At 55.1% G+C, this 27,476-nt stretch overlaps 1 protein-coding gene across 1 annotated transcript in view; it reads left to right on the plus strand.

The window, feature by feature from the left end:
- LOC140264883 (complement C3-like) overlaps positions 1-27,476 on the plus strand; it is a 51,238-nt gene that overhangs the window by 13,798 nt on the left and 9,964 nt on the right. The window contains exons 7-31 of the mRNA XM_072360778.1: positions 1,023-1,143; positions 3,315-3,430; positions 5,111-5,257; positions 6,451-6,663; positions 6,760-6,954; positions 7,766-7,924; positions 8,014-8,143; positions 9,344-9,415; positions 9,561-9,758; positions 10,393-10,504; positions 11,148-11,233; positions 11,649-11,788; positions 11,866-12,078; positions 13,323-13,389; positions 13,757-13,843; positions 13,932-14,135; positions 15,096-15,171; positions 15,724-15,883; positions 16,168-16,263; positions 17,550-17,700; positions 20,296-20,459; positions 22,480-22,638; positions 24,244-24,394; positions 25,563-25,614; positions 27,280-27,367. Coding sequence (XP_072216879.1) covers positions 1,023-1,143; positions 3,315-3,430; positions 5,111-5,257; positions 6,451-6,663; positions 6,760-6,954; positions 7,766-7,924; positions 8,014-8,143; positions 9,344-9,415; positions 9,561-9,758; positions 10,393-10,504; positions 11,148-11,233; positions 11,649-11,788; positions 11,866-12,078; positions 13,323-13,389; positions 13,757-13,843; positions 13,932-14,135; positions 15,096-15,171; positions 15,724-15,883; positions 16,168-16,263; positions 17,550-17,700; positions 20,296-20,459; positions 22,480-22,638; positions 24,244-24,394; positions 25,563-25,614; positions 27,280-27,367 — 3,357 coding nt within the window. The remainder of the gene's footprint in view (positions 1-1,022; positions 1,144-3,314; positions 3,431-5,110; positions 5,258-6,450; positions 6,664-6,759; positions 6,955-7,765; positions 7,925-8,013; positions 8,144-9,343; positions 9,416-9,560; positions 9,759-10,392; positions 10,505-11,147; positions 11,234-11,648; positions 11,789-11,865; positions 12,079-13,322; positions 13,390-13,756; positions 13,844-13,931; positions 14,136-15,095; positions 15,172-15,723; positions 15,884-16,167; positions 16,264-17,549; positions 17,701-20,295; positions 20,460-22,479; positions 22,639-24,243; positions 24,395-25,562; positions 25,615-27,279; positions 27,368-27,476) is intronic.

The raw sequence follows: 27,476 nt of genomic DNA on the forward strand, positions 1-27,476 counted from the left end.
TATATCCCCTATATACCCTATACACCCGATATCCATCCCCTATATCCCCTATATCCCATATATCCCCTATATCCCCTATACACCCCATATACCCCATACATCCCCTATATCCCCTATATCCCATATATATCCCATACACCCCATATATCCCCTATATACCGTATACCCCCATATCCATCCCCTATATCCCCAATATCCCCTATATCCCCTATATCCCTTATATCCCCTATACCCCATATCCATCCCCTATATCCCCTATATCCCATATATACGCCATATATACCCCATATATCCCCTATATCCCCTATATCCCATATATCCCCTATATCCCATATATACCCCATATATCCCATATATCCCCTATATCCCCCATACACCCCATATATCCCCTATATATCCTATATCCCATATACCCCATATATCCCCTATATCCCATATATATCCCCTATATCCCCTATAACCCCCATACACCCCATATATCCCCTATATATCCTATATCCCATATACCCCATATCCATACCCTATATCCCCTATATCCCATATATATCCCCTATATCCCCTATATCCCTATATCCCATATATACCCCATATATCCCCTATACCCCATATATCCCCTATACCCCATATATCCCCTATACCCCATATATCCCATATATATCCCATACACCCCATACACCCCCTATACCCCCTATATCCCATATGCACCCCCTACACCCCAGGTGTCGGATGGCTCAGGCTCAGCCGTGCTCCTGATGCCGATGCTGCATATACCCCATATATCCCCTATATCCCCTATATCCCCCATATATCCCCTATATCCCCCCTATATCCCCTATATCCCCTATACCCACTATATCCCCTATATCCCCTATACCCCCTATATCCCCTATGTCCCCTATATCCCCTATATCCCCTATACCCCCTATATCCCATATACCCCCCCTATATCCCCTATATCCCCTATATCCCCCATATATACCCCCTATATCCCATATACCCCCTATATATCCCCTACACCCCAGGTGTCGGACGGCTCAGGCTCAGCCGTGCTGCCCATGTCGATGCTGCGGCAGCGCTTTGCTGACCTGCAGGAGCTGGTGGGACATTCCCTGTATGTGACGGCAACTGTCATCACCGAGTCAGGTGGGAACAGTGTGGGGGGGTATAGGGACACGTGGGGCTGGGGGGTATAGGGACACATGGGGATGGGGGGTATAGGGACACGTGGGGCTGGGGGGATATAGGGACACATGGGGATGGGGGGTATAGGGACACATGGGGATGGGGGGATATAGGGACACGTGGGGATGGGGGGTATAGGGACACATGGGGCTGGGGGGTATAGGGACACGTGGGGATGGGGGGTATAGGGACACATGGGGATGGGGGGTATAGGGACACGTGGGGCTGGGGGGATATAGGGACACATGGGGATGGGGGGTATAGGGACACGTGGGGATGGGGGGTATAGGGACACGTGGGGCTGGGGGGATATAGGGACACATGGGGATGGGGGGTATAGGGACACATGGGGATGGGGGGATATAGGGACACGTGGGGATGGGGGGTATAGGGACACATGGGGCTGGGGGGTATAGGGACACGTGGGGATGGGGGGTATAGGGACACATGGGGATGGGGGGTATAGGGACACGTGGGGCTGGGGGGTATAGGGACACGTGGGGCTGGGGGGGATAGGGACACATGGGGATGGGGGGTATAGGGACACATGGGGATGGGGGTATAGGGACACATGGGGCTGGGGGGGTATAGGGACACATGGGGATGGGGGGGTATAGGGACACATGGGGCTGGGGGGGTATAGGGACACGTGGGGCTGGGGGGTATAGGGACACATGGGGCTGGGGGACCCTATAGGGACACATGGGGCTGGGGGGTATAGGGACACGTGGGGATGGGGGGTATAGGGACACATGGGGATGGGGGGTATAGGGACACATGGGGCTGGGGGGTATAGGGGACACATGGGGCTGGGGGGGATAGGGACACATGGGGCTGGGGGGGTATAGGGACACATGGGGATGGGGGTATAGGGACACATGGGGCTGGGGGGGTATAGGGACACATGGGGATGGGGGGTATAGGGACACATGGGGATGGGGGGTATAGGGACACATGGGGATGGGGGACCCTATAGGGACACATGGGGCTGGGGGACCCTATAGGGACACGTGGGGCTGGGGGGGGTATAGGGACACATGGGGCTGGGGGACCTATAGGGACACATGGGGATGGGGGGGATATAGGGGTGTGTGGGGCTGGGGGACCCTATAGGGACACATGGGGCTGGGGGGGTATAGGGATGTGTGGGGCTGGGATGGGGAACATATGGGGCATATGGGGTGTGTGGGGACATGAGGGGAGCAGGACCCCAGTATGGCGCTGGGTGACCCTACTGACCCCATTGGAGGTGACCTTATTGACCCCATTGCTGACCCTGCTGACCCCATTGGTGCTGACCTTATTGACCCCATTGTTGACCTTTCTGACCCCATTGGTGACCCTTACTGACCCCATTGCTGGTGACCTTACTGACCCCATTGCTAACCCTACTGACCCCATTGCTGACCCTGCTGACCCCATTGCTGACCTTACTGACCCCATTGCTGACCTTATTGACCCCATTGTTGACCCCGCTGACCCCATTGGTGACCTTACTGACCCCATTGCTGGTGACCCTACTGACCCCATTAGTGACCTTTCTGACCCCATTGGTGACCCCGCTGACCCCATTGGTGACCCTGCTGACCCCATTGCTGACCTTACTGACCCTATTGTTGACCCTGCTGACCCCATTGCTGACCCCACTGACCCCATTGGTGCTGACCTTTCTGACCCCATTGGTGACCCCGCTGACCCCATTGGTGACCTTTCTGACCTCATTGGTGACCCTGCTGACCCTATTGGTGACCTTACTGACCCCATTGGTGACCTTTCTGACCCCATTGGTGACCTTACTGACCCTATTGGTGACCCCACTGACCCCATTGCTGACCCTACTGACCCCATTGCTGACCCTACTGACCCCATTGGTGACCTTTCTGACCCCATTGGTGACCCTACTGACATCATTAGTGACCTTGCTGACCCCATTGGTGACCTTACTGACCCCATAGCTCTGTGACCTTTCTGACCCCATTGCTGACCCTGCTGACCCCATTGGTCGTGACCCTACTGACCCCATTGCTGACCCCACTGACCCCATTGGTGACCCTGCTGACCCTATTGGTGACCTTACTGACCCCATTGCTGGTGACCTTACTGACCCCATTGCTGACCCCTGACCCCGGCAGGCAGTGACATGGTGGAGGCGCAGCGCAGCGGGATCCACATCGTCACGTCCCCGTACAGGATCCACTTCACACACACCACAAAGTACTTCAAACCGGGAATGCCCTTCGACATGACGGTAATGGGGGGCAGAGGGGTATAGGGGGTATAGGGGGCGTATAGGGGGTATAGGGGATATAGGGGGTATAGGGGGTATAGGGGATATAGGGGAGATAGGGGATATAGGGGATATAGGGGGTATAGGGGGTATAGGGGGTATAGGGGGTATAGGGGGTATAGGAGATATATGGGGATATGGGGGATATAGGGGATATAGGGGATATAGGGGGTATAGGGGGTATAGGGGGTATAGGGGATATAGGGGATATATGGGATATGGGGGATATAGGGGGTATAGGGGGTATAGGGGGTATAGGGGGTATAGGGGATATAGGGGATATAGGGGATATATGGGGATATGGGGGATATAGGGGATATGGGGGATATAGGGGATATATGGGATATATGGGGGATATATGGGGTATAGGGGATATAGGGGATATAGGGGATATAGGGGATATGGGGGATATGGGGGATATAGGGGATATAGGGGATATAGGGGATATGGGGGATATAGGGGATATGGGGGATATAGGGGATATATGGGATATATGGGGGATATATGGGGTATAGGGGATATGGGGAATATAGGGGATATAGGGGATATAGGGGATATGGGGGATATAGGGGATATAGGGGATATAGGGGATATGGGGGATATGGGGGATATGGGGATATAGGGGATATATGGGATATATGGGGGATATATGGGGTATAGGGGATATTGGGGATATGGGGGATATAGGGGATATAGGGGATATAAGGGATATTGGGGATACATGGGATATAGGGGGGTATAGGGGATATAGGGGATGTAGGGGGTATAGGGGGATATATGGGATATATGGGATACATGGGACACATGGGATATATGGGATATGTGAGATGGGAATATGGGATGGTAATATGGGATGGGAATAGGGGATATATGGGATATATGGGATATATGGGATGGGTATATGGGACGGTAATATGGGATATTGGGGATATATGGGGATGGGATGGGATATTATGGAATGGGATGGGATGGGATGGTGACAGAGATGGGGACAGAGATGGGGATGGGGACAGGAATGGGGATGGGGACAGATATGGGGACAGCAATGGGGTTGGGGACAGAAATGGGGATGGGGACATGGATGGGGCTGTGGGGACAATGGTGACAAGGCATTGCCCTCTGGCATCTGGATGGGGAAGGGTGAACCCCATGGGGTCCCCACAGCGTGTCCCTGTGTCTGAACCCCATTGAGTGTCCCCATCCCATGGCCATTATCCCATAGCCATTACCCCATAGCCTTTATCCCATAGCCATTATCCCATAGCCATTATCCCATTGCACGCTCCATCCCATAGCCATTATCCCATAGCCATTATCCCATAGCCATTACCCCATAGTCATTATCCCATAGGCATTACCCCATAGCCATTATCCCATAGCCATTATCCCATAGCCATTATCCCATAGCCATTACCCCATAGCCATTATCCCATAGCCATTATCCCATAGCCATTACCCCATAGCCATTACCCCATAGCCATTATCCCATAGCCATCATCCATAGCCATTACCCATAGCCATTACCCTATAGCCATTATCCCATAGCCATTATCCCATAGCCATTACCCCATAGCCATTATCCCATAGCCATTATCCCATAGCCATTAGCCATTACCCCATACCACGCTCCATCCCCTACAGGTTTACGTCACCAACCCCGACAACTCTCCGGCTGCTCGCATCCCCGTTAAGGCCGACAACTTCCAAGGGCTGGTTTCGACGCAGCGCGATGGCAAAGCCAAACTGGTGCTCAACATGCCGGCCAACAAGAACTCCGTCCCCATCACTGTGAGTGGGGACAGACCACGGGGATGGGGGGGAAATCACGGCTGGGATGGGGACGTGATGGTTGGGGTCAAAGAGACCAGGATGGTGACGTCCATCAAGGGGAGCAAAACCCAACAGGGCAGCAAAGGGGGAACCAAAGTGGATGAGATGAAGGGGATGGTCAAGGGTGAGAGATGTAGGGCTGGGGTGGTGGGGTGAGATGGTCAACCATGGTGGCCAAGACCTCCATGATGGCCAAGACCTCCATATTGGCCATGACCTCCATGGTGGCCAAGACCTCCATGGTGACCAAGACCTTCATGGTGACCATGACCTCCATAGTGACCATGACCTCCATGGTGGCCAAGACCTCCATATTGGCCATGACCTCCATGGTGGCCAAGACCTCCATGGTGGCCAAGACCTCCATATTGGCCAAGACCTCCATGATGACCATGACCTCCATGGTGGCCAAGACCTTCTTGGTGACCATGACCTCCATGATGGCCAAGACCTCCATGATGGCCAATATCTCCATGGTGGCCAAGACCTCCATATTGGCCAAGACCTCCATGATGGCCAAGACCTCCATATTGGCCAAGACCTCCATGGTGACCATGACCTCCATGGTGACCAAGACCTCCGTATTGGCCATGACCTTCATAGTGGCCAAGACCTCCATGATGGCCAAGACTTCTATGGTGGCCAAGACCTCCATATTGGCCAAGACCTCCATGGTGGCCATGACCTCCATGATGGCCAAGATCTCCATGATGGCCAAGACCTCCATGATGGCCAAGACCTCCATGATGGCCATGACCTCCATGATGGCCAAGACCTCCATGATGGCCAAGACCTCTATGGTGGCCATGACCTCCATATTGGCCAAGACCTCCATGGTGGCCAAGACGTCCTTAGTGGCCAAGGTCTCCATGATGGCCAAGATCTCCATATTGGCCATGACCTCCATAGTGGCCAAGACCTCCATAGTGACCAAGTCATCCATGGCAACCAAGACCTTCATGAACCTCCATGGTGGACACGTCGCCCATGGCTACCAAGACCTCCATGGTGGCCAACTCCATGATAGCCAAGACCTCCATGTTGGCCAAGTCACCCATGGCAACCAAGAGCTCCATGGTGGTCAAGACCCCACTGGAGACCCCTGCCCACGTTCATGTCTCCCTGTTGACACCATGCCTCCTGTTGTGCAGGTGAGGACAGCCCAGAAGGATCTGCCCCCGGAGCGCCAGGCCTCACAGCAGATGGTGGCCGAGGCCTACCAAAGCCAAGGCAACTCCGGCAACTTCCTTCACCTGGCGGTGGGTGCCAGCCAGGTACAACCCGGGGACAACCTCGCCGTCAACTTCCACCTCAAGAGCAACAGGGAGGACGTCCGCAAATCCGTTTCCTACTTCACCTACCTGGTGAGCTCAGAGCCCTCCAGCCCCATACAAGGGTTGGGGGACCCAAGGCAACCCACCCACCCACCCACCCGCTCGGCCTTTTCTTGCCCGCCTCAGATCCTAAGCAAGGGCCACATTGTCCACGTGGGACGGCAACCGAGGGAAGCTGACCAGAGCCTTGTCACCATGTCCCTTCCCGTGACGGCCAACCTCATCCCATCCTTCCGTATCGTGGCCTACTACCACGTGAAGCCTGGAGAGATCGTTGCTGACTCGGTCTGGGTCGATGTCAAGGACACCTGCATGGGGAGCGTAAGCAAGTCCCCATAACCTCTATAGCTGGGTAGGGGGGATCACTGGGGCGTTGGTTGGCCGTTGGAAGGGGTTGGGTTGTCTTTAAGAGAGGATCGTGACGTGCTTGAGTTGCAACTTGTGGGGCTTGGGTGTCCATGGGGGGGTTGTGGGGTCCTTGGGTTGCTTGAGTGGCCCGGTGGGGGGACTTGGGCAGGCCTTGAGTAGCACAACGGGGGGACTTGGGGAGGCCTTGAGTGGCCCAATGGGGGGACCTGGGGACTTGGGTAGCCCTTGAGTGGAGCAACAGGGGGACTTGGGTAGGCCTGAGTGGTCCAATGGGGGGACTTGGGGACTTGGGTAGGCCTTGAGTGGAGCAACGGGGGGACTTGGGTAGGCCTTGAATGGCCCAATGGTAGGACATGGGTAGGCCTTGAGTGTCCCAATGGGCCTTGAGGTGTTCTATGTGAAGACTGGATGTGTTGGAGGGCATCTATGGGGCAGCAGGGTGCTGCTGGGCACTCTGAGTGTCCCTAGAAGGGCCCTGTAGGAACCCATAGGGTATCTAGGTGGCCTTTGAGAGGGGTGGGCGCCTCGTGATGCTTTGGGTGGTCCATAGGGGGCATCAGGTGGCCCAAGTAGGGTTTGGCTCTTCAAGAGAGGCTTGTGGTGTCCCTATACAGAGCTTGGGCAGCCCATGGGTGCCTCAGGTGGCACAGGACGCCCATGGGACACAACCTGTTGGGTATGGGGGCACCAATAGGGCACCCCTTAAGGCTGGTAGGGGCTGTTCGCATCCCCCAAAGCCCCCGACCCCGCTGTGTCCCATCAGCTGGTGGTGAAGGGAGCATCAGAGGCTGATAACCGCGTCCACGAGCCGAGGACCCCCATGAGGTTACGCATCGAGGGGGACCACAAAGCCCACGTGGGGCTGGTGGCCGTGGATAAGGCCGTCTACGTCCTCAACAAGGACAAGCTCACCCAGAAGAAGGTACGGAGCTCCAGCTCTGCCCTCTGCTGTCCCCAACACGGCCCCAATGGCGGGATGGAGCTCGGACTGCTGCCCCTTGTTGGCTGTAGGTGTGGGACACGGTGGAGGACGGTGACATCGGCTGCACCCCGGGCAGTGGAAGGGACCACGTGGGGGTCTTTGCTGATGCTGGACTCAGCCTGACTTCAAATGTGAACATCAGAACGGAGCAGAGAGGGGGTGGGTGACACCAAGGGGGTGAGGACAACGTGGGTGACACAAGGTGACACAACAGGGATGGGGACAACATGGGTGACAAGTATGGGGTGACACAAAGGGGATGAGGATAGACTGGGTGATAGAAGGTGACACAACAGGGATGGGGACAACATGGGTGACACCAGGTGACACAAAGAGCGTGAGGACAACATGGGTGACACCAGAAGGGTGGGAGATGCCAAGTGTGGGGTGACACAATAGGGATGAGGACAGCCCAGGTGACACCAGGTGACACAAAGGGGGTGAGGACAACATGGGTGACACCAGGTGACAGAACAGGGATGAGGACCAGAAGGGTGAGAGATACCAAGTGTGGGGTGACACAAAGGGGATGAGGACAGACTGGGTGACACCAGGTGACACAAGAGGGATGGGGACAACATGGGTGACACCAGAAGGGTGGGAGATGCCAAGTGTCGGGACGTGATGTGCCATCATGGGGATGGAACCCACTGGTGACACCGTGGGGATGGATGTGTCCCTATGGGCTGTGGGATGGATGTGTCCCTATAGGGTGTGGGATGGATGTGTCCCTATAGGGTGTGGGATGGATGTGTCCCTATGGGGTATGGGATGGATGTGTCCCTATAGGGTATGGGATGGATGTGTCCCTATAGGGTATGGGATGGATGTGTCCCTATGGGCTGTGGGATGGATGTGTCCCTATGGGGTGTGGGATGGATGTGTCCCTATAGGGTATGGGATAGATGTGTCCCTATGGGGTGTGGGATGGATGTGTCCCTATGGGGTGTGGGATGGATGTGTCCCTATGGGGTGTGGGATGGATGTGTCCCTATAGGGTATGGGATGGATGTGTCCCTATGGGGTGTGGGATGGATGTGTCCCTATGGGGTGTGGGATGGATGTGTCCCTATGGGGTGTGGGATGGATGTGTCCCTATAGGGTATGGGATGGATGTGTCCCTATGGGCTGTGGGATGGATGTGTCCCTATGGGCTGTGGGATGGATGTGTCCCTATAGGGTGTGGGATGGATGTGTCCCTATAGGGTATGGGATGGATGTGTCCCTATGGGCTGTGGGATGGATGTGTCCCTATGGGGTGTGGGATGGATGTGTCCCTATGGGGTGTGGGATGGATGTGTCCCTATGGGGTGTGGGATGTGACACCCAGATCCTGACCAATGTCACCTTTGTCCCCAGAGGTTCAATGCGCCAAAGCTGCTCAACGCAAACGTCGCTCCGTGAAGCTCATCAAGCACAAGGGGACCAAAAGTAGGTGCCAATGGGGGGCACTGGTGGCATCCTGGGGCCTCAGGGTTGTCCCAGCGCTCATAGAGGGACACCAGAGCATCCTTGGTGGCTTCAAGGCCCGGTGCCATGATGCCGGATGCCATCGGGGTCGTTTTGGTGCCGGCAGTGGCCGAGTACAGCGACAAGAACCAACGTAAGTGCTGTGAGGATGGAATGAAGGACAACCTGATGGGGTACAGCTGCGAGAAACGGGCCACCTACGTCCTCGATGGCAGCTCCTGCGTTGAAGCCTTCCTCAACTGCTGCCTCTACATCAAGGGCATCCGAGACGAGGAGAAAGAGCTGCAATACGAGCTGGCTCGAAGCAAGTGATGGGAGATGGGGGGTGACGGGAGGGAGGGAGGGATGGGAAGAGCTTGAGGAATGATTGGATGGGTGTTCAGCGAAGGATTGGGGGGGTCAATGCATGAGGGAGGCTTGAGTGTGTCATGGGAGGGGGTTGGGCTTTGGGTGGGTGATGATGGGGCAAAGGTTGGGTGATGATGGGGCAATGGTTGGCCAATGGTGGCCCAGCAGGTGGGAGATCTCGAGCCAAAGGTTGGGCAATGATGGCCCAGAAACTGGGAGATCTTGGCACAAAGGTTGGGCAATGGTGGCCCAGCAAGTGGGAGATGCTGGGGCAAATGTTGGGCAATGGTGGCCCAGCAACTAGAGGATGTTGGGACAAAGATTGGGCAATGGTGGCCCAGCAAGTGGGAGATGTTGAGGCAAAGGTTGGGCAATGATGGCCCAGAAACTGAGAGATCTTGGAACAAAGGTTGGGCAATGGTGGCCCAGCAAGTGGGAGATCCTGGGGCAAATGTTGGGCAATGATGGCCCAGAAACTGGAGGATGTTGAGGCAAAGGTTGGGCAATGGTGGCCCAGCAAGTGGGAACCACGCAACAGATGGGCTCCCATTGGACACAGATGTGGTTGTGAGGGCTGTTCCCATCCCCAGGTGAGGTGGACGACGTCTTCCTGGCTGATGAAGACATCACCTCACGGAGCCTCTTCCCGGAGAGCTGGTTGTGGCAGGTGGAGGAGCTGACAGAACCACCCAATGAACTGGGGTGAGTCCAACGGGGCACCAAGTAGAGGAGCCACCCCCCCACCCTGGCCTGAAGATGGCCACCAGCCCATATCTCAACGTGGGGATCCATCATCGCACTCTGGAACCCAACAAGCCCAAACTGGGAACAAGCCATGACTCCATCAGTCCATATGGGGTCAACATATTGGTTCTGGGTCTTGGTCAACAAGCCATGACTCCATCAGTCCATATGAGGTCAACATATTGGTTCTGGGTCTTGGTCAACAAGCCATGACTCCATCAGTCCATATGAGGTCAACATATTGGTCTTGGGTCTTGGTCAACAAGCCATGACTCCATCAGTCTATATGGGGTCAACATATTGGTTTTGGGTCTTGGTCAACAAGCCATGACTCCATCAGTCCATACGAGGTCAACATATTGGTTCTGGGTCTTGGTCAACAAGCCATGACTCCATCAGTCCATGTGAGGTCAACATATTGGTCTCGGATCTTGGTCAACACTTGGCTTTGGGGCCAATTGACTCCTTAGTCCAGCTCCAAGGCCACCTACACCCCATCATCAAGCTGTGACCATCCTGGTCCAGTTTGGCGGCTGCTTAAACCCTTCTGCCCAAGCTTGGTGCCAATTCTAACCCCATGGGTGCTTTGCATCCCCCCCAGCATCTCCACCAAGACCCTGCCCATATACCTGAAGGACTCCATCACCACCTGGGAGGTCCTGGCTGTCAGCCTCTCTGAGAAGAAGGGTAAGAGATGGAGGAGGAAGGAGGTTCCTCGGTACTAAAAGACTCGCTCAGATCTTGGGGGTGGACTTTAGGACTTGAGGGGTCCCCAAAACTTGGAGGGGTTTATTGAGGGGTCTCTAAAACGAGAGGGGGATTTGGAACCCTGAAGAGCTATTCCAGACTTTGGGGACCTCTATGGGACTTGAGGGGTCCCCAGACTCTAGTGGGGTTAACTTGGGTATAGGGGGGTCTCCAAAATGAGGGGGGCATTTGTAACTCTAGAGAGCTATTCCAAACTCTGGGGACCTCGATGGGACTTGAGGGGTCTTGAAGGAACTCAAGGAGAATTGAGAGATCTCCTGAAGCCGTGGGGATACAACAGGGGGCCAAAGCAGCTCGTAACCCTGAACCCACATCCCTTGGGCCCACCCCGCAGGGCTGTGCGTGGCCGACCCCTATGAGATTACAGTGATGAAGGAGTTCTTCATTGACCTGCGCCTGCCCTACTCGGCGGTGAGGAACGAGCAGGTGGAGGTCCGCGCCATCCTCTACAACTACTGGAAGAACAAGATCAAGGTCGGTGCCTCACTCCACCACTTATAGGTCCATTTATGGCAGCCTGAACCCAGCATCTATCTGTCCCCCCCCCCCAGGTACGTGTGGAGCTGATGTACAACCCAGCCCTGTGCAGCGCGTCCACCTCCAAGACTCGCTACCAGCAGATCTTCCAACTGGAACCGCAGTCGTCTCACGCCGTGCCCTTCGTCATCGTGCCCTTGCAGTTGGGCCAGCACGACGTGGAGGTGAAGGCGGCCGTCTGGGACAGCTTCGTGTCTGATGGCGTCAAGAAGAAGCTCAGAGTGGTGGTGAGTAAAACCTCGATGCCACCTCGGGTCTTGGGTGTCCTCCTGACTGCATCATTGTCATCCCTACTTGATCCCGCTGTCGGGTACCCAGAGATGAAGGATCCCCTATCATCATCATCACCCCTATTTCATCCCACTGTTGGGTACCCAGAGATGAAGGATCCCCTATCATCATCATCATCACCCCTACTTCATCCCGCTGTTGGGTACCCAGAGATGAAGGATCCCCTATCATCATCATCATCACCCCTACTTCATCCCACTGTTGGGTACCCAGAGATGAAGGATCCCCTATCATCATCATCATCACCCCTACTTCATCCCACTGTTGGGTACCCAGAGATGAAGGATCCCCTATCATCATCATCACCCCTATTTCATCCCGCTGTTGGGTACCCAGAGATGAAGGATTCCCTATCATCATCATCGTCATCCCTACTTCATCCCGCTGTTGGGTACCCAGAGATGAAGGATCCCCTATCATCATCATCATCACCCCTATTTCATCCCGCTGTTGGGTACCCAGAGATGAAGGATCCCCTATCATCATCATCACCCCTATTTCATCCCGCTGTTGGGTACCCAGAGATGAAGGATTCCCTATCATCATCATCGTCATCCCTACTTCATCCCGCTGTTGGGTACCCAGAGATGAAGGATCCCCTATCATCATCATCATCACCCCTACTTCATCCCGCTGTTGGGTACCCAGAGATGAAGGATCCCCATCATCATCATCATCACCCCTATTTCATCCCGCTGTTGGGTACCCAGAGATGAAGGATCCCCTATCATCATCATCATCCCTATTTCATCCCGCTGTCGGGTACCCAGAGATGAAGGATTCCCTATCATCATCATCGTCATCCCTACTTCATCCCACTGTTGGGTTCCCAGAGATGAAGGATCCCCTATCATCATCATCATCACCCCTATTTCATCCCGCTGTTGGGTACCCAGAGATGAAGGATCCCCTATCATCATCATCATCACCCCTATTTCATCCCACTGTTGGGTTCCCAGAGATGAAGGATCCCTTATCATCATCGTCATCCCTATTTCATCCCGCTGTTGGGTACCCAGAGATGAAGGATCCCCTACCTGGGTTGTCTCCTGGGTTGCTCCCACTTCGAGGTGTCCCAGTTTGGCCCAGTTGATACTGGAGAACCTTCTTGGCCAACCCGGAGAGGTCGAGAAGGGGAAACTTGGAATCAGCGTTAAATGTGGGTCTGTTCCCTTTGCAGCCCGAAGGGATGAGGTTGGAGAAGACAGTGAAGATCGTTGAGCTTGACCCACAGAGAATTGGAAACAGTGAGTGGTGCCTACCTGGTCCTATGGACGTCTTATCCCATGGGGCGGGGGAGAAGGGAAATAGGGCAATGTATGTGAAGTGGGGTGGATATACCACCAAGGGCAAGACAAGTAGTGTGCTACAGTGGGGCTGGAGTATCTCGAGGGGTGAGGGTTGTCCTGTTGGGTATCAATGGAATCAAGGGCTTCCTATTGTGGAGTGGAGACACCTCAGGGGGTAAGAAGGACATCCTGGTACGGATCTGGAGCCTCTTGGGGGATAAGAGACGTCCTGATGTGGATGTGGGGCGGGTTGGGGTCATCTCAGGGAAGGGGAGAAGAAGGATTTGGGGCCGCCCCCCTCCATCCTGGCCTCTCTGCCCCACAGATGGCGTGCAAGAAGTGAAGGTGGCAGCAGCAAACCTCTCTGACATCGTCCCCAACACCGAGTCGGAGACCAAAGTCAGCATTCAAGGTGATGGCGTGGGACAAAGGATGTATGGGGCGGGCTGGGAAGGGGGACGAGACGCTCCACATTGACACCTCCCTTTCCTCTGGTCCAGGTAACCCCGTGTCCGTCCTGGTAGAGAAAGCCATCGATGGGACCAAGCTGAAACACCTCATTGTGACCCCGTCGGGCTGTGGGGAGCAGAACATGATTGGGATGACGCCCACCGTCATTGCCGTCCACTACCTGGACAGCACGATGCAGTGGGAGACCTTCGGCATCCACCGCCGCTCTGAGACCATCGACCTGATTAAAAAGGGTAAGAGAATCCTGGAGAGGAGCAGAGGGCTCTTGTAGGGTGCAGAATGGAACTGTCTGCCAACCACGGAACGGGTTGGGTTGGAAGGGACCTTAAAGGTCATGGAGTCATAGAATGGGTTGGGTTGGAAGGGATCTTAAAGGTCGTAGAATCAAAGACTGGGTTGGGTTGGAAGGGATCTTCATAGAGTCATATAATGGGTTGGGTTGGAAGGGCCCTTAAAGGTCATAGAATCAAAGACTGGGTTGAGTTGAAAGGGATCTTAAAGATCATAGAACCTTGGAATCCTGAATTGATTCAGGTTGGAAGGGTCCCTTGAGATCATAGAACCACAGAATGGGTTGGGTTGGAAGGGACCTTCATAGAGTCATGTAATGGGTTGGATTGGAAGGGTCCTTAAAGGTCATAGAGTCATAGAATGTGTTGAGTTGGAAGGGACCTTAAAGATCATAGAACCTTGGAAACTTGAATTGATTTGGGTTGGAAGGAACCTTTGAGATCACAGAACCACAGAATGGGTTGGGTTGGAAGGGACCTTAAAGATCATAGAACCACGGGATGGGTTGGGTTGGAAGGGACCTTCATAGAGTCATAGAATGGGTTGGAAGGGATCTTAAAGATCATAGAACCTTAAAATCCTGAATTGATTTGTGTTGGAAGGGTCCTTAAAGGTCATGGAGTCATAGAATGGGTTGAGTTGGAAGGTACCTTAAAGATCATAAGAACCTTGGAATCCTGAAATGATTTGGGTTGGAAGGGACCTTAAAGATCATAGAACCACGGGATGGGTTGTGTTGGAAGGGACCGTGTGTTTCCAACCCATTCACATAGGTTGGATGCTACCAGTTTGGGGGTCTCTAGATGTACTGGTAGATACTGGGATGGGCACCACAAGGGGCTGGTGGCCTGAAGCCCCCCCTGTGAGCCCCACGCATTGACCGGCTGCCTCCTCCCCACCAGGATACACCCAACAGCTCGCCTTCCGCAAAGACGACGGGTCGTTTGCTGCCTTCAATAACCGCCCGTCCAGCACATGGTGAGGGTCCCATCACCACCATCACCACCACCATCACCACCATCACCACCATCATCACCACCATCACCACCATCATCACCACCATCATCACCATCATCACCACCATCACCATCACCATCACCATCACCATCATCACCACCATCACCACCATCACCACCATCATCACCACCATCACCACCATCACCACCACCATCACCATCACCATCACCATCACCACCATCACCACCATCACCACCATCACCATCACCACCATCACCACCATCACCACCATCATCACCACCATCACCACCATCACCATCATCACCATCACCACCATCACCACCATGACCATGACCATCACCACCATCACCTCCATCATCATCACCACCATCACCACCATCACCATCACCATGACCATCATCACCACCATCACCACCATCACCATCACCACCATCACCATCATCACCATCACCACCATCACCACCATGACCATGACCATGACCATCACCACCATCACCACCATCACCATGGGGTGGCGCTGTTGGCCCCAACGCTGACCTATCCTATCTCCAGGTTGACAGCCTACGTGGCCAAGGTCTTCGCCATGGCCATCAACATGGTGGACATCAAACCGGAGGTGATTTGTGGGGCCATCAAATGGCTCATCCTGGAGAAGCAGAAACCTGATGGGCTGTTCCAAGAAGATGCTCCTGTCATCCATAAGGAGATGCTGGTATGGAGGGGGATGGGGGGGACCAGAACCTTGTCCCTATTCGTGGTCAAGACCCATTGAGATGGTGCTATGGGGTGGGGATGGGGGGGACCCAAACCCTTGTCCCTATTCATGGTCAAGACCCCAAACCTTGTCCTGATCAAGACCCATTGGCTCAAGGACGGGCTTTAGGAATGAGCTGCGGGCAAACAGAACCGCATTGAGGGATGGGGACAAGAGTTGGGTGGGTGGAAGTTGTTGTGAAACCGGCCCAAATCGGAGGTTTTTTACCTCATTTTTTGTAGGGTGGTTACCATGGGGCTGAGCCCGAGGCGGCCCTGACGGCCTTTGTCCTCTCAGCGCTGCAGGAGTCCCAAAAGATCTGCAAGAACTACGTGAAAGTGAGTGACCCCAATCAGCATATGGGGTTGGGGTGGGAACCATCCCAATGGTCATCAGCATATGGGGTTGGGGGTGGGAACCATCCCAGTGTTCATCATCATATGGGGTTGGGGGTGGGAACCATCCCAACGTTCATCACCCTATAGGGTCAGGGGGCTGGGAGGATGAAAGTGAGCCATCCCAATGTTCTTCGTCATATGGGGTCAGTGGGGTGAGAACCATCCCAGTGTTCATCATTGTATGGGGTCAGTGGGGTGGAGAGGATGAAAGTGAGCCATCCCAATGATGTTCATCAGCATATGGGGTCAGGGTTGGAAACCATCCTAATGTTCATCACCCTATAAGGTCAGTGGGGTGGAGAGGATGAAAGTGAGCCATCCCAATGATGTTCATCAGCATATGGGGTCGGGGGATGGGGAGGATGAAAGTGAACCATCCCAATGGTCATCACCCTATGGGACCCCTATAGGGTCAGGGGGTGGGAACCATCCTAACATTCATCATCGTATGGGATCAGTGGGGTGGGAACCATCCCAATGTTCATCATCATATGGGGTCAGGGTTGGGAACCATCCCAATGTTGCTCACCCTATAGGGTCAGGGGGTGGGAACCATCCTAACATTCATCATCATATGGGGTCAGGGTTGGGAACCATCCCAATGTTCATCAACCTATAGGGTCAGTGGGGTGGGAACCATTCCAATGGTCATCATCATATGGGGTCAGTGGGGTGGGGAGGATGAAAGTGAGCCATCCCAATGATGTTCATCACCCTATAGGGTCATGGGGTGGGAACCATCCCAATGTTCATCATCATATGGGGTCGGGGTTGGGAACCATCCCAATGTTCATCACCATATGGGGTCGGGGTTAGGAACCATCCCAATGTTCATCATCATATGGGGTCAGTGGGGTGGGAACCATCCCAATGTTCATCACCATATGGGGTCAGGGGTGGGAACCATCCCAATGTTCATCATCATATGGGGTCAGGGTTGGGAACCATCCCAATGTTCATCAACCTATAGGGTCAGTGGGGTGGGAACCATTCCAATGGTCATCATCATATGGGGTCAGTGGGGTGGGGAGGATGAAAGTGAGCCATCCCAATGATGTTCATCACCCTATAGGGTCATGGGGTGGGAACCATCCCAATGTTCATCACTATATGGGGTCAGGGTTGGGAACCATCCCAATGTTGCTCACCCTATGGGGTGTGGGAGGAGCGGTGCTCAGCCCCTCTACGAGCCACTTGAGAATCCACGTTGTCCCTTTTCTGCTCAGAGCTTGGACGGGAGCATTGCTAAAGCCTCGGATTACCTGTCCCGGAAGTACCAGGCCCTGACCCGGCCCTACACGGTGGCCTTGGCCTCGTACGCTTTGGCCTTAACTGGGAAACTCAGCAGTGAGAAAGTGCTGATGAAGTTCTCCAAAGGTGATGGGACCAAAGGGGCAAAATGCAGGGGATATGGCCGCGGGGGGGGCAAATCCTCATCCCCACTGTGGCCCTCCATCTCCCTCCATGTCCCTCCATCTCCCTCCATCTCCCTCCATCTCCTTCCATCTCCCTCTATGTCCCTCCATGTCCCTCCATGTCACCATGTCCCTCCATGTCCTTCTATCTCTCTCCATCTCCCTCCATGTCCTCCTTCCATCTCTCTATCTCTCTCCATGTCCTCATGTCCCTCCATCTCCCTCCATGTCCTCATATCCTTCCATCTCCCCATTTCCCCCCCATGCCCCCATACCCCTACAGATCCCCATGTCCTTCTATCTCTCTCCATGTCCCTCCACGTCCTCATGTTCTCCTTCCATCTCTCTCCATCTCTCTCCATGTCCCTCCATGTCTTCATGCCCTCTTTCCATCTCTCTCCCTCCATCTCCATGTCCTCATGTCTCTCCATGTTCCTCCATGTCCTTCTTCCATCACTCTCCATCTCCCTCCATGTCTTCACGTCCTCCTTCCATCTCCCTCCATGTTCTCCTTCCATCTCTTTCCATGTCCCTCCATGTCCTCATGTCCTCCTTCTCTCTCCATCTCCCTCCATCTCCCTCCATGTCCTCCTTCCATGTCCCTCCATGTCACCATGTCCCTCCATGTTCTTCCATCTCTCTCCATCTCCCTTCACATCCTCATGTCCTCCTTCCATCTCCCTCCATCTCTCTCCATGTCCTCATGTCCTTCCATCTCTCCATGTCCTCCTATGTCCCCATATCCCTACAGTTCCCCATGTCCTCCTATCTCTCTCCATGTCCTTCCATGTCCCTCCATGTCCTCCTTCCATCTCTTTCCATGTCCCTCCATGGAAAGGAGGACATCCTTCCATCCTTATGTCCTCCTTCCATCTCCCTCCATCTCCCTCCATGTCCTTCCATCTCTCTCCATGTCCCTCCATGTCTTCATGGCCTCCTTCCATCTCTATCTCTCTCCATGTCCTCATGTCTCTCCATCTCCCTCCATGTCCTCCTTCCATCTCCCTCCTTGTCCCTCCATCTCCCTCCATGTCTCTCCATGTCCTCCCTCCATGTTCCTCCATGTCCCTCCATGTCACCATGTCCCTCCATCACCCTCCATGTCCTCCTTCCATCTCTTTCCATCTCCCTCCATCTCCCTCCATCTCTCTTCATGTCCTCCTTCCATGCTCCTTCATATCCTCATATCCTTCCATCTCCCCATGTCCCCCCATGCCCCCATACCCCTACAGATCCCCATGTCCTATCTCTCTCCATGTCCCTCCACATCCTCATGTCCTCCTTCCATCTCCCCCCATGTCCTCCTTCCATCTCTCTCCATGTCCCTCCATGTCTTCATGCCCTCTTTTCATCTCTATCTCTCTCCATGTCCTCATGTCTCTCCATCTCCCTCCATGTCTTCCTTCCATCTCCCTCCATGTCTCTCCATGTCCTCCTTTCATCTCCCTCCATCTCCCTCCATGTCCTCCTTCCATCTCTCTCCACGTTCCTCCATGTCCTCATCTCCCTCCATGTCACCATGTCCCCCCATGTCCTTCTTCTATCTCTCTCCATCTCCCTCCATGTCCTCCTTCCATCTCCCTCCATGTCCTCCATGTCCTCCATGTCCTCCTTCCATCTCTCTCCTTGATCCTCCATGTCCCTCCATGTCTCTCCATGTTCCTCCATGTCCTCCTTCCATGTCCCTCCATGTCACCATTTCCCTCCATGTTCTGCCATCTCTCTCCATCTCCCTCCATATCCTTCCATCTCCCTCCACATCCTCATGTCCTCCTTCCATCTCCCTCCATCTCCCTCCATGTCCTCATGTCCTTCCATCTCTCCATGTCCCCCCATACCCCTACAGATCCCCATGTCCTCCTATCTGTTTCCATGTCTCTCTATGTCCTCCTTCCATCTCCCTCCATGTCCTCCTTCCATCTCTCTCCATGTCCCTCCATGTCCCTCCATGTCTCTCCACGTCCTTCTTCCATCTCTCTCCATGTCCTCATGTCCTTCCATCTCATGTTCCCCTATGTCCCCATACCCCTACAGATCCCCATGTCCTCCTATCTCTCTCCATGTCCCTCTATGTCCCTCCATGTCCTCCTTCTATCTCTCTCCATGTCCCTCCACGTCCTCGTGTTCTCCTTCCATCTCTCTCCATGTCCTCATGTCCCTCCATGTCCCTCCATGTCCTCCTTCCATCTCTCTCCATGTCCTCATGTTTCTCCATGTTCCTCCATGTCCCTCCATGTCTTCACGTCCTCCTTCCATCTCCCTCCATGTTCTCCTTCCATCTCTTTCCATCTCCCTCCATGTCCTCATGCCCTCCATCTCTCTCCATGTCCCTCCATGTCCCTCCATGTCCTCACGTCCTTCCATCTCTCCATGTCCCCCCACACCCCTACAGCCCCCCACATCCTCCTACCTCCCTCCATATCCCCACATCCCACCGTGTCCCCACATCCCCTCCAGAAGGCCGGGTTGTGGGTTGAGGGCTCCCATTAGCGATGCAGGGGTCTCCAAATCCCCTTTGGGTGATGCTGAGGCCTCGTTGCCACTCGGTGTCCCCCAGATGGCTCCCACTGGGCCGAACGCAACGCCCACACCTACAACATCGAGGGCACGTCCTACGCTCTGCTGGCTCTGCTGCAGATGGAGAAGATGGAGCTGACGGGGCCTGTGGCGCGTTGGTTGGCCCAGCAGAACTACTTCGGTGGGGGCTACGGATCCACACAGGTGGGATACGGAACATGGGGGGGAATGGAGCCATGGGGTGGGGTCAGATGGGTGATGAGGGTCAGCTGATGGCCATGGGGACCCTTGGAGAGCTTGGGGACCCCTAGGGTGTGTTGTGTCCTTTGGGGTCAGGTCGTGTCCTTTGGAGTCATGTTGTGTCCTTTGGGGACATGTTGTGTCCTTTGGGGACTCATCCTGTCCTTTGGGGACACATCATGTCCTTTGGGGACACCTCCCATCCCAAAGACTCCCTGCCATTTGGGGACACCTCTTGATGTCCCCAAGGTCCTTTGGGGACACATTGTGTCCTTTGGGGCCGCATCCTGCCCTTTGTGGTCACATCCCATCCCAAAGACTCCCTGCTCATTGAGGTGACCTCTTGATGTCCCCAAGGTCCTTCGGGGCCACATGCTGCCCTTTGGGGCCACATTGTGCCCTTTGTGGTCACCTCCCATTCCAAAGACTCCCTGCCCTTTGGGGACACCTCTTGATGTCCCCAAGGTCCTTTGGGGACACATCTGGTCCTTTGGGGACACATCTGGTCTTTGGGGACACATCCTGTCCTTTGGAGACACCTCCCATCCCAAAGACTCTCAGCCATTTGGGGTGACCTCTTAATGACCCCAAGGTCCTTTGGGGTCACATCCTGTCCTTTGGGGACACATCTGGTCCTTGGGGACACATCCCAAAGACTCCCATCCCAAAGATTCCCTGCCCACTGGGGACATCAAGAGGTGTCCCCAAGGTCCTCTGGGGCCACATCCTGTTCTTTGGGGACACCTCCCATCCCAAAGAGTCCATGCCCATTGAGGTGACCTCTTGATGTCCCCAAGGTTTTCTTGGGACACATCTGGTCCTTTGGGGACACAACCTGTCCTTTGGGGATGCATCATGTCCTTTGGGGACACCTCTTGATGTCCCCAAGGTCCTTTGGGGACACATCCTGCCCTTTGTGGTCACCTCCCATCCCAAAGACTCCCTGCCCATCGAGGTGACCCCTTGATGTCCCCAAGGTCCTCTTGGGACACATCCTTTCCTTTGGGGACACATCTGGTCCTTGGGGACACATCCCAAAGACTCCCATCCCAAAGATTCCCTGCCCACTGGGGACACCTCTTGATGTCCCCAAGATCCTTTGGGAACACATTGTGTCCTTTGGGGCCACATCCTGCCCTTTGTGGTCATCTCCCATCCCAAAGACTCCCTGCCCTTTAGGGTGACCTCTTGATGTCCCCAAGGTCCTTCAGGGCCACATCCTGCCCTTTGGGGACACATTGTGCCCTTTGTGGTCACCTCCCATCCCAAAGACTCCCTGCCTTTTGGGGTGACCTCTTGATGTCCCCAAGGTCCTTTGGGGCCACATCCTGTCCTTTGGGGCCACCTCCCATCCCAAAGAGTCCCTGCCTATTTGGGACACCTCTTGATGTCCCCAAGGTCCTTTGGGGCCACATTTGGTCCTTTGGGGCCACATCCTGTCCTTTGTGGTCACCTCCCATCCCAAAGACTCTCAGCCATTTGGGGTGACCTCTTGATGTCCCCAAGGTCCTTCGGGGCCACATCCTGTCCTTTGGGGACACATCTGGTCCTTGGGGACACATCCCAAAGACTCCCATCCCAAAGACTCCCTGCCCATTGGGGACACCTCTTGATGTCCCCAAGGTCCTTTGGGGACACATCCTGTTCTTTGGGGCCACATTGTGTCCTTTGGGGACACATCTGGTCCTTGGCGACACATCCCAAAGACTCCCATCCCAAAGATTCCCTGCCTATTTGGGACACCTCTTGATGTCCCCAAGGTCCTTCGGGGCCACATCTGGTCCTTTGGGGCCACATCCTGCCCTTTGTGGTCACCTCCCATCCCAAAGACTCCCTGCCCATCGAGGTGACCCCTTGATGTCCCCAAGGTCCCCCAGTGCCACCAGACGCATCCAGGACTCGGGTCTCCCCCCAGAACCGAACCTTTATGGCTCCCAGCCCGTCTTGCCGCCCCCTAACCCTGGTGACCCCGATGTCCCCGCAGGCCACCATCCTGGTGTTCCAGGCCCTGGCTCAGTACCACGTGGCTCTCCCGAGGCAAATGGAGCTCAACCTGGACGTGTCGGTGCTGCTGCCGCGCCGCGCCAACGCCATCACCTACCGCATCGAGAACAGCAACGCGCTGGTGGCACGGTCTGCTGAGGTACGGCACCGCGGCACCATCATGGGGTCACCACCATCACCAGTGGCACCACTGTCACCATCATGGGGTCACCACCATCACCAGTGGCACCAGTGTCACCAGTGTCACCATCATGGGGTCACCACCATCACCAGTGTCACCAGTGTCACCAGTGTCACCATCATGGTGTCACCACCATCATCAGTGTCACCCCTGACACTGGTGTCACCAACATCATCGGTGTCACCCTGGTCATTGGTGTCACCAGCATCATCATCAGTGTCACCCCTGTCACCAGTGTCACCACCATCACCGGTGTCACCGCCATCAGTCACCGGTGTCACCGCCATCACTGGTATCACCACCATCACTCACTGGTGTCACCCTTGTCATTGGTGTCACCACCGTCACCACCGTCACCACTGTCACCACCGTCACCACTGTCACCACTGTCACCACTGTCACCACTGTCACCACCATCAGTCACTGGTGTCACCACCATCAGTCATCGGTGTCACCACCATCACTCACTGGTGTCACCCTTGGCATTGGTGTCACCACCATCACCACTGTCACCACTGTCACCACCATCACCAGTGTTACCAGTGTCACCACTGTCAGTCAGTGGTGTCACCAGTGTCACCATCATCACCGGTGTCACCACTATCAGTCACCAGTGTCACCCCCGTCACCAGTGTCACCCCTGTCACTGGTGTCACCCCTGTCACTGGTGTCACCACCATCACTGGTGTCACCCCAGTCATTGGTGTCACCAGCATCATCACCAGTGTCACCCCTGTCACCAGTGTCACCACCATCAGTCACTGGTGTCACCACCATCACCAGTGTCACCCTGTCACCGGTGTCACCCCTGTCACCAGGGTCACCGTCATCACTAGTGTCACCACCATCAATCACCGGTGTCACCACCATCACTCACAGGTGTCACCCTTGTCATTGGTGTCACCATCACCAGTGTCACCCTGATCACCAGTGTCACCACCATCACTGATGTCACCCCTGTCATCAGTGTCACTACCATCAGTCACTGGTGTCACCCCTGTCACCAGTGTCACCCCTGTCACCAGTGTCACCATCATCACCAGTGTCACCACCATCAGTTACCGGTGTCACCCCTGTCACCCGTCACCACTGTCACCACCATCACTCACTGGTGTCACCACCATCACCGGTGTCACCACCATCAGATGGTGTCACCCCTGTCACCATTGTCACCCCTGTCACCGGTGTCACCACCATCACTGGTGTCACCCCAGTCATTGGTGTCACCAGCATCATCACCAGTGTCACCCCTGTCACCAGTGTCACCACCATCAGTCACTGGTGTCACCACCATTACCGGTGTCACCCCTGTCACTCCTGTCACCGGTGTCACTGTCTTCACCAGTGTCACCACCATCACTGATGTCACCCCTGTCACCAGTGTCACTACCATCAGTCATTGGTGTCACCCCTGTCACTGGTGTCACCACCATCACCGGTGTCACCACCATCAAATGGTGTCACCCCTGTCACTGGTGTCACCACCACCATCACCGTTGTCACCACCATCACTGGTTCCCCCCCCGCCACCGTTGTCCCCACTTGTCCCCTTGTCCCCCCCAGACGAAGCTGAACGAGGACTTCACCGTGAAGGCGGAGGGGACGGGGAAGGGGACGATGACGGTGGTGACGGTTTACAACGCCAAAGTGCCCGACAGCGACAGCAAGTGCGGCAGCTTCGACCTGCGGGTCGGCGTGGAGGACGTGAAGACGGGTCAGTCCACAGCTGGACACAGATGGAGCCACAGCTGGACCCCGCTTCGGCCTCAGCTGTCCCTCCATGGCCCCACATCCCTCCATGTCCCCATGTCCCCATGTCCCTCCATGTCCCCATGGCCCTCCCCAGTCCTTCTCTATGTCTCCATGTCCCTCAATGTCCCTCCACATCCCTCCATGGCCCCACATCCCTCCATGGCCCTCCATGTCCCCATGTCACTTCATGTCCCTCCATGTCCCCATGGCCCCCCATGTCCACATACCCCACCAGGTCTCCATGTCCCTCCATGTCCCTCCAGATCCCCCTGTCAATTCATGGCCCTCCATATCACCATGGCCCTCCCCAGTCCTTCTCTCTCCATGTCCCCATGTCCCTCCATGTCCCTCCATGTCCCTCTACATCCCCATGTCCCTCCATGTCTCCATGTCCCTCCATGTCTCCATGTCCCTCCATGTCCCTCCATGTCCCCATGTCCCTTCATGTCCCCACATCCCTCCATATCCTCATGTCCCTTCATGTCCCTTCATGTCCCTCCATGTCCCCATGTCCCTCCCCAGTCCTCCTTTATGTCTCCATGTCCCCATGTGGACATGGAGGGACATGGGGACGTAGAGGACTACGTCCCCATGTCCCTCCATGTTCCCAATATCCCTCCATGTCCCCATACCCCACCAGGTCTCCATGTCCCTTCATGTTCCACATGTCCCTTCATGTCCCCATGGCCCTCCCCAATCCTCCTCTATGTCTCCATGTCCCCATGTCCCTCCATGTCCCTCCATTTCCCTTCATGTCCCCACGTCCCTCCATGTCCCCATGTCCCTCCATGTCCCCATACCCCACCAGGTCTCCATGTCCCTTCATGTCCCCATGTCCCTCCATGTCCCCAGTGTCCCTCCATGTCCCTCCATGTCCCTCCATGTCCCCTTGGCCCTCCCCAATCCTCCTCTATGTCTCCATGTCCCCATGTCCCTCCATGTCCCCATGTCCCTCCATGTCCCCATGTCCCTCCACGTCCCCATGTCCCTCCATGTCCCACTATGTCCCCATGTCCCCCCATCCCTCCACATCCCTCCATGTCCCCACGTCCCCATGACCCTCCTGGTCCCCCCGGTTTCCTCCTATGTCCCCCATGGGTGACATCCCCATCCTTGGTGTCCCCTCACAGGTCGGGAGATGGAAGGGATCTTCCGCTCCGTCAAGATCACCATCTGCACCAGGTGGGACAGTGGGGACATTGGGGACACTGGGGACACTGGGGACATTGGGGACATTGGGGGCAATGGGGACACTGGGGACATTGGAGACACTGGGGACACTGGGGACATTGGGGACATTGGGGACATTGGGGACATTGGGGGCATTGGAGACACTGGGGACACTGGGGACATTGGGGACATTGGGGACATTGGGGGCAATGGGGACATTGGGGACATTGGGGGCAATGGGGACATTGGGGACATGGGAGATGTGGATGTAATGGGGTTGTTTAGGGCAGGGATATAGGGGATAGGGATGTAATGGGGTTGTTGGGGACATGGGATATGGGAAATAGGGGATGTAATGGGGTTGTTTAGGGCAGGGATATGGGAGCAGGTGATCTAATGGGGTTGTAGGGGATGGGATATGGGAAATAGGGGATGTAATGGGGTTGTTGGGGATGGGATATGGGAGTAGAGGATGTAATGGGGTTGTTGGGGACGGGGACATCAAGAAGGGGGATGGGGACATGGAGACAAAGAAGACTCATCTCCAGCTGATCCCTTGATGGGATTTATGGGATCTGGGACGGCAGGGATGGGGATGTTGGGATCGATGGGGACGTTGGGATTAATGGGGTCAATGGGGATATTGGGATTAATGGGGTCGATGGGGATCTTGGGATTAATGAGGTCGATGGGGCTGTTGGGATTAATGGGGTCGATGGAGATGCTGGGATTAATGGGGTTGATGGGGACGTTGGGATTAATGGGGTCGATGGGGATGTTGGGATTAATGGGGTCGCTGGGGCTGTAGGGGATTAATGGGGTTGATGGGGTTGTTGGGATTAATGGGGTCGATGGGGCTGTAGGGGATTAATGGGGTCGATGGGGCTGTAGGGGATTAATGGGGTCGATGGGGCTGTAGGGGATTAATGGGGTCGATGGGGCTGTAGGGGATTAATGGGGTCGATGGGGATGTTGGGATTAATGGGGTCGATGGAGCTGTAGGGGATTAATGGGGTCAGTGGGGCTGTAGGGGATGAATGGGGTCGATGGGGCTGTAGGGGATTAATGGGGTCGATGGGGATGTTGGGATTAATGGGGTCGATGGGGATGTTGGGATTAATGGGGTCGATGGGGATGCTGGGATTAATGGGGTTGATGGGGACATTGGGATTAATGGGGTCGATGGGGCTGTTGGGATTAATGGGGTCGATGGGGCTGTTGGGATTAATGGGGTCGATGGGGCTGTAGGGGATTAATGGGGTCGATGGGGCTGTAGGGGATTAATGGGGTCGATGGGGCTGTAGGGGATTAATGGGCTCAGTGGGGTTGTTGGGATTAATGGGGTCGATGGGGCTGTTGGGATTAATGGGGTCGATGGGGCTGTAGGGGATTAATGGGGTCGGTGGGGCTGTTGGGATTAATGGGGTCAATGGGGCTGTTGGGATTAATGGGGTCGATGGGGCTGTAGGGGATTAATGGGGTCGATGGGGCTGTAGGGGATTAATGGGGTCGATGGGGCTGTTGGGATTAATGGGGTCGATGGGGCTGTAGGGGATTAATGGGGTCGATGGGGATGTTGGGATTAATGGGGTCAGTGGGGCTGTAGGGGATTAATGGGGTCGATGGGGCTATAGGGGATGCCGGGGCGGGCAGGTGGGCTCAGTGCTGTCCCCTCAGGTTCCTGGACTCCATGGATGCCACCATGTCCATCCTCGATGTCTCCATGCTCACCGGCTTCACTCCCGATATCCAGGACCTGAAGAGTGTGAGTATGGGGCCAATAGGGACACGTGGGGACACCAGCCCCCCCATAACCCCCATAACCCACATAACCTCCATAACCCCCATAACATCCCCATAACCCTCTGTAACCC

Source organism: Excalfactoria chinensis, unplaced genomic scaffold (genome assembly GCF_039878825.1).
Source record: "Excalfactoria chinensis isolate bCotChi1 unplaced genomic scaffold, bCotChi1.hap2 Scaffold_331, whole genome shotgun sequence".
Taxonomy (NCBI): domain Eukaryota; kingdom Metazoa; phylum Chordata; class Aves; order Galliformes; family Phasianidae; genus Excalfactoria; species Excalfactoria chinensis.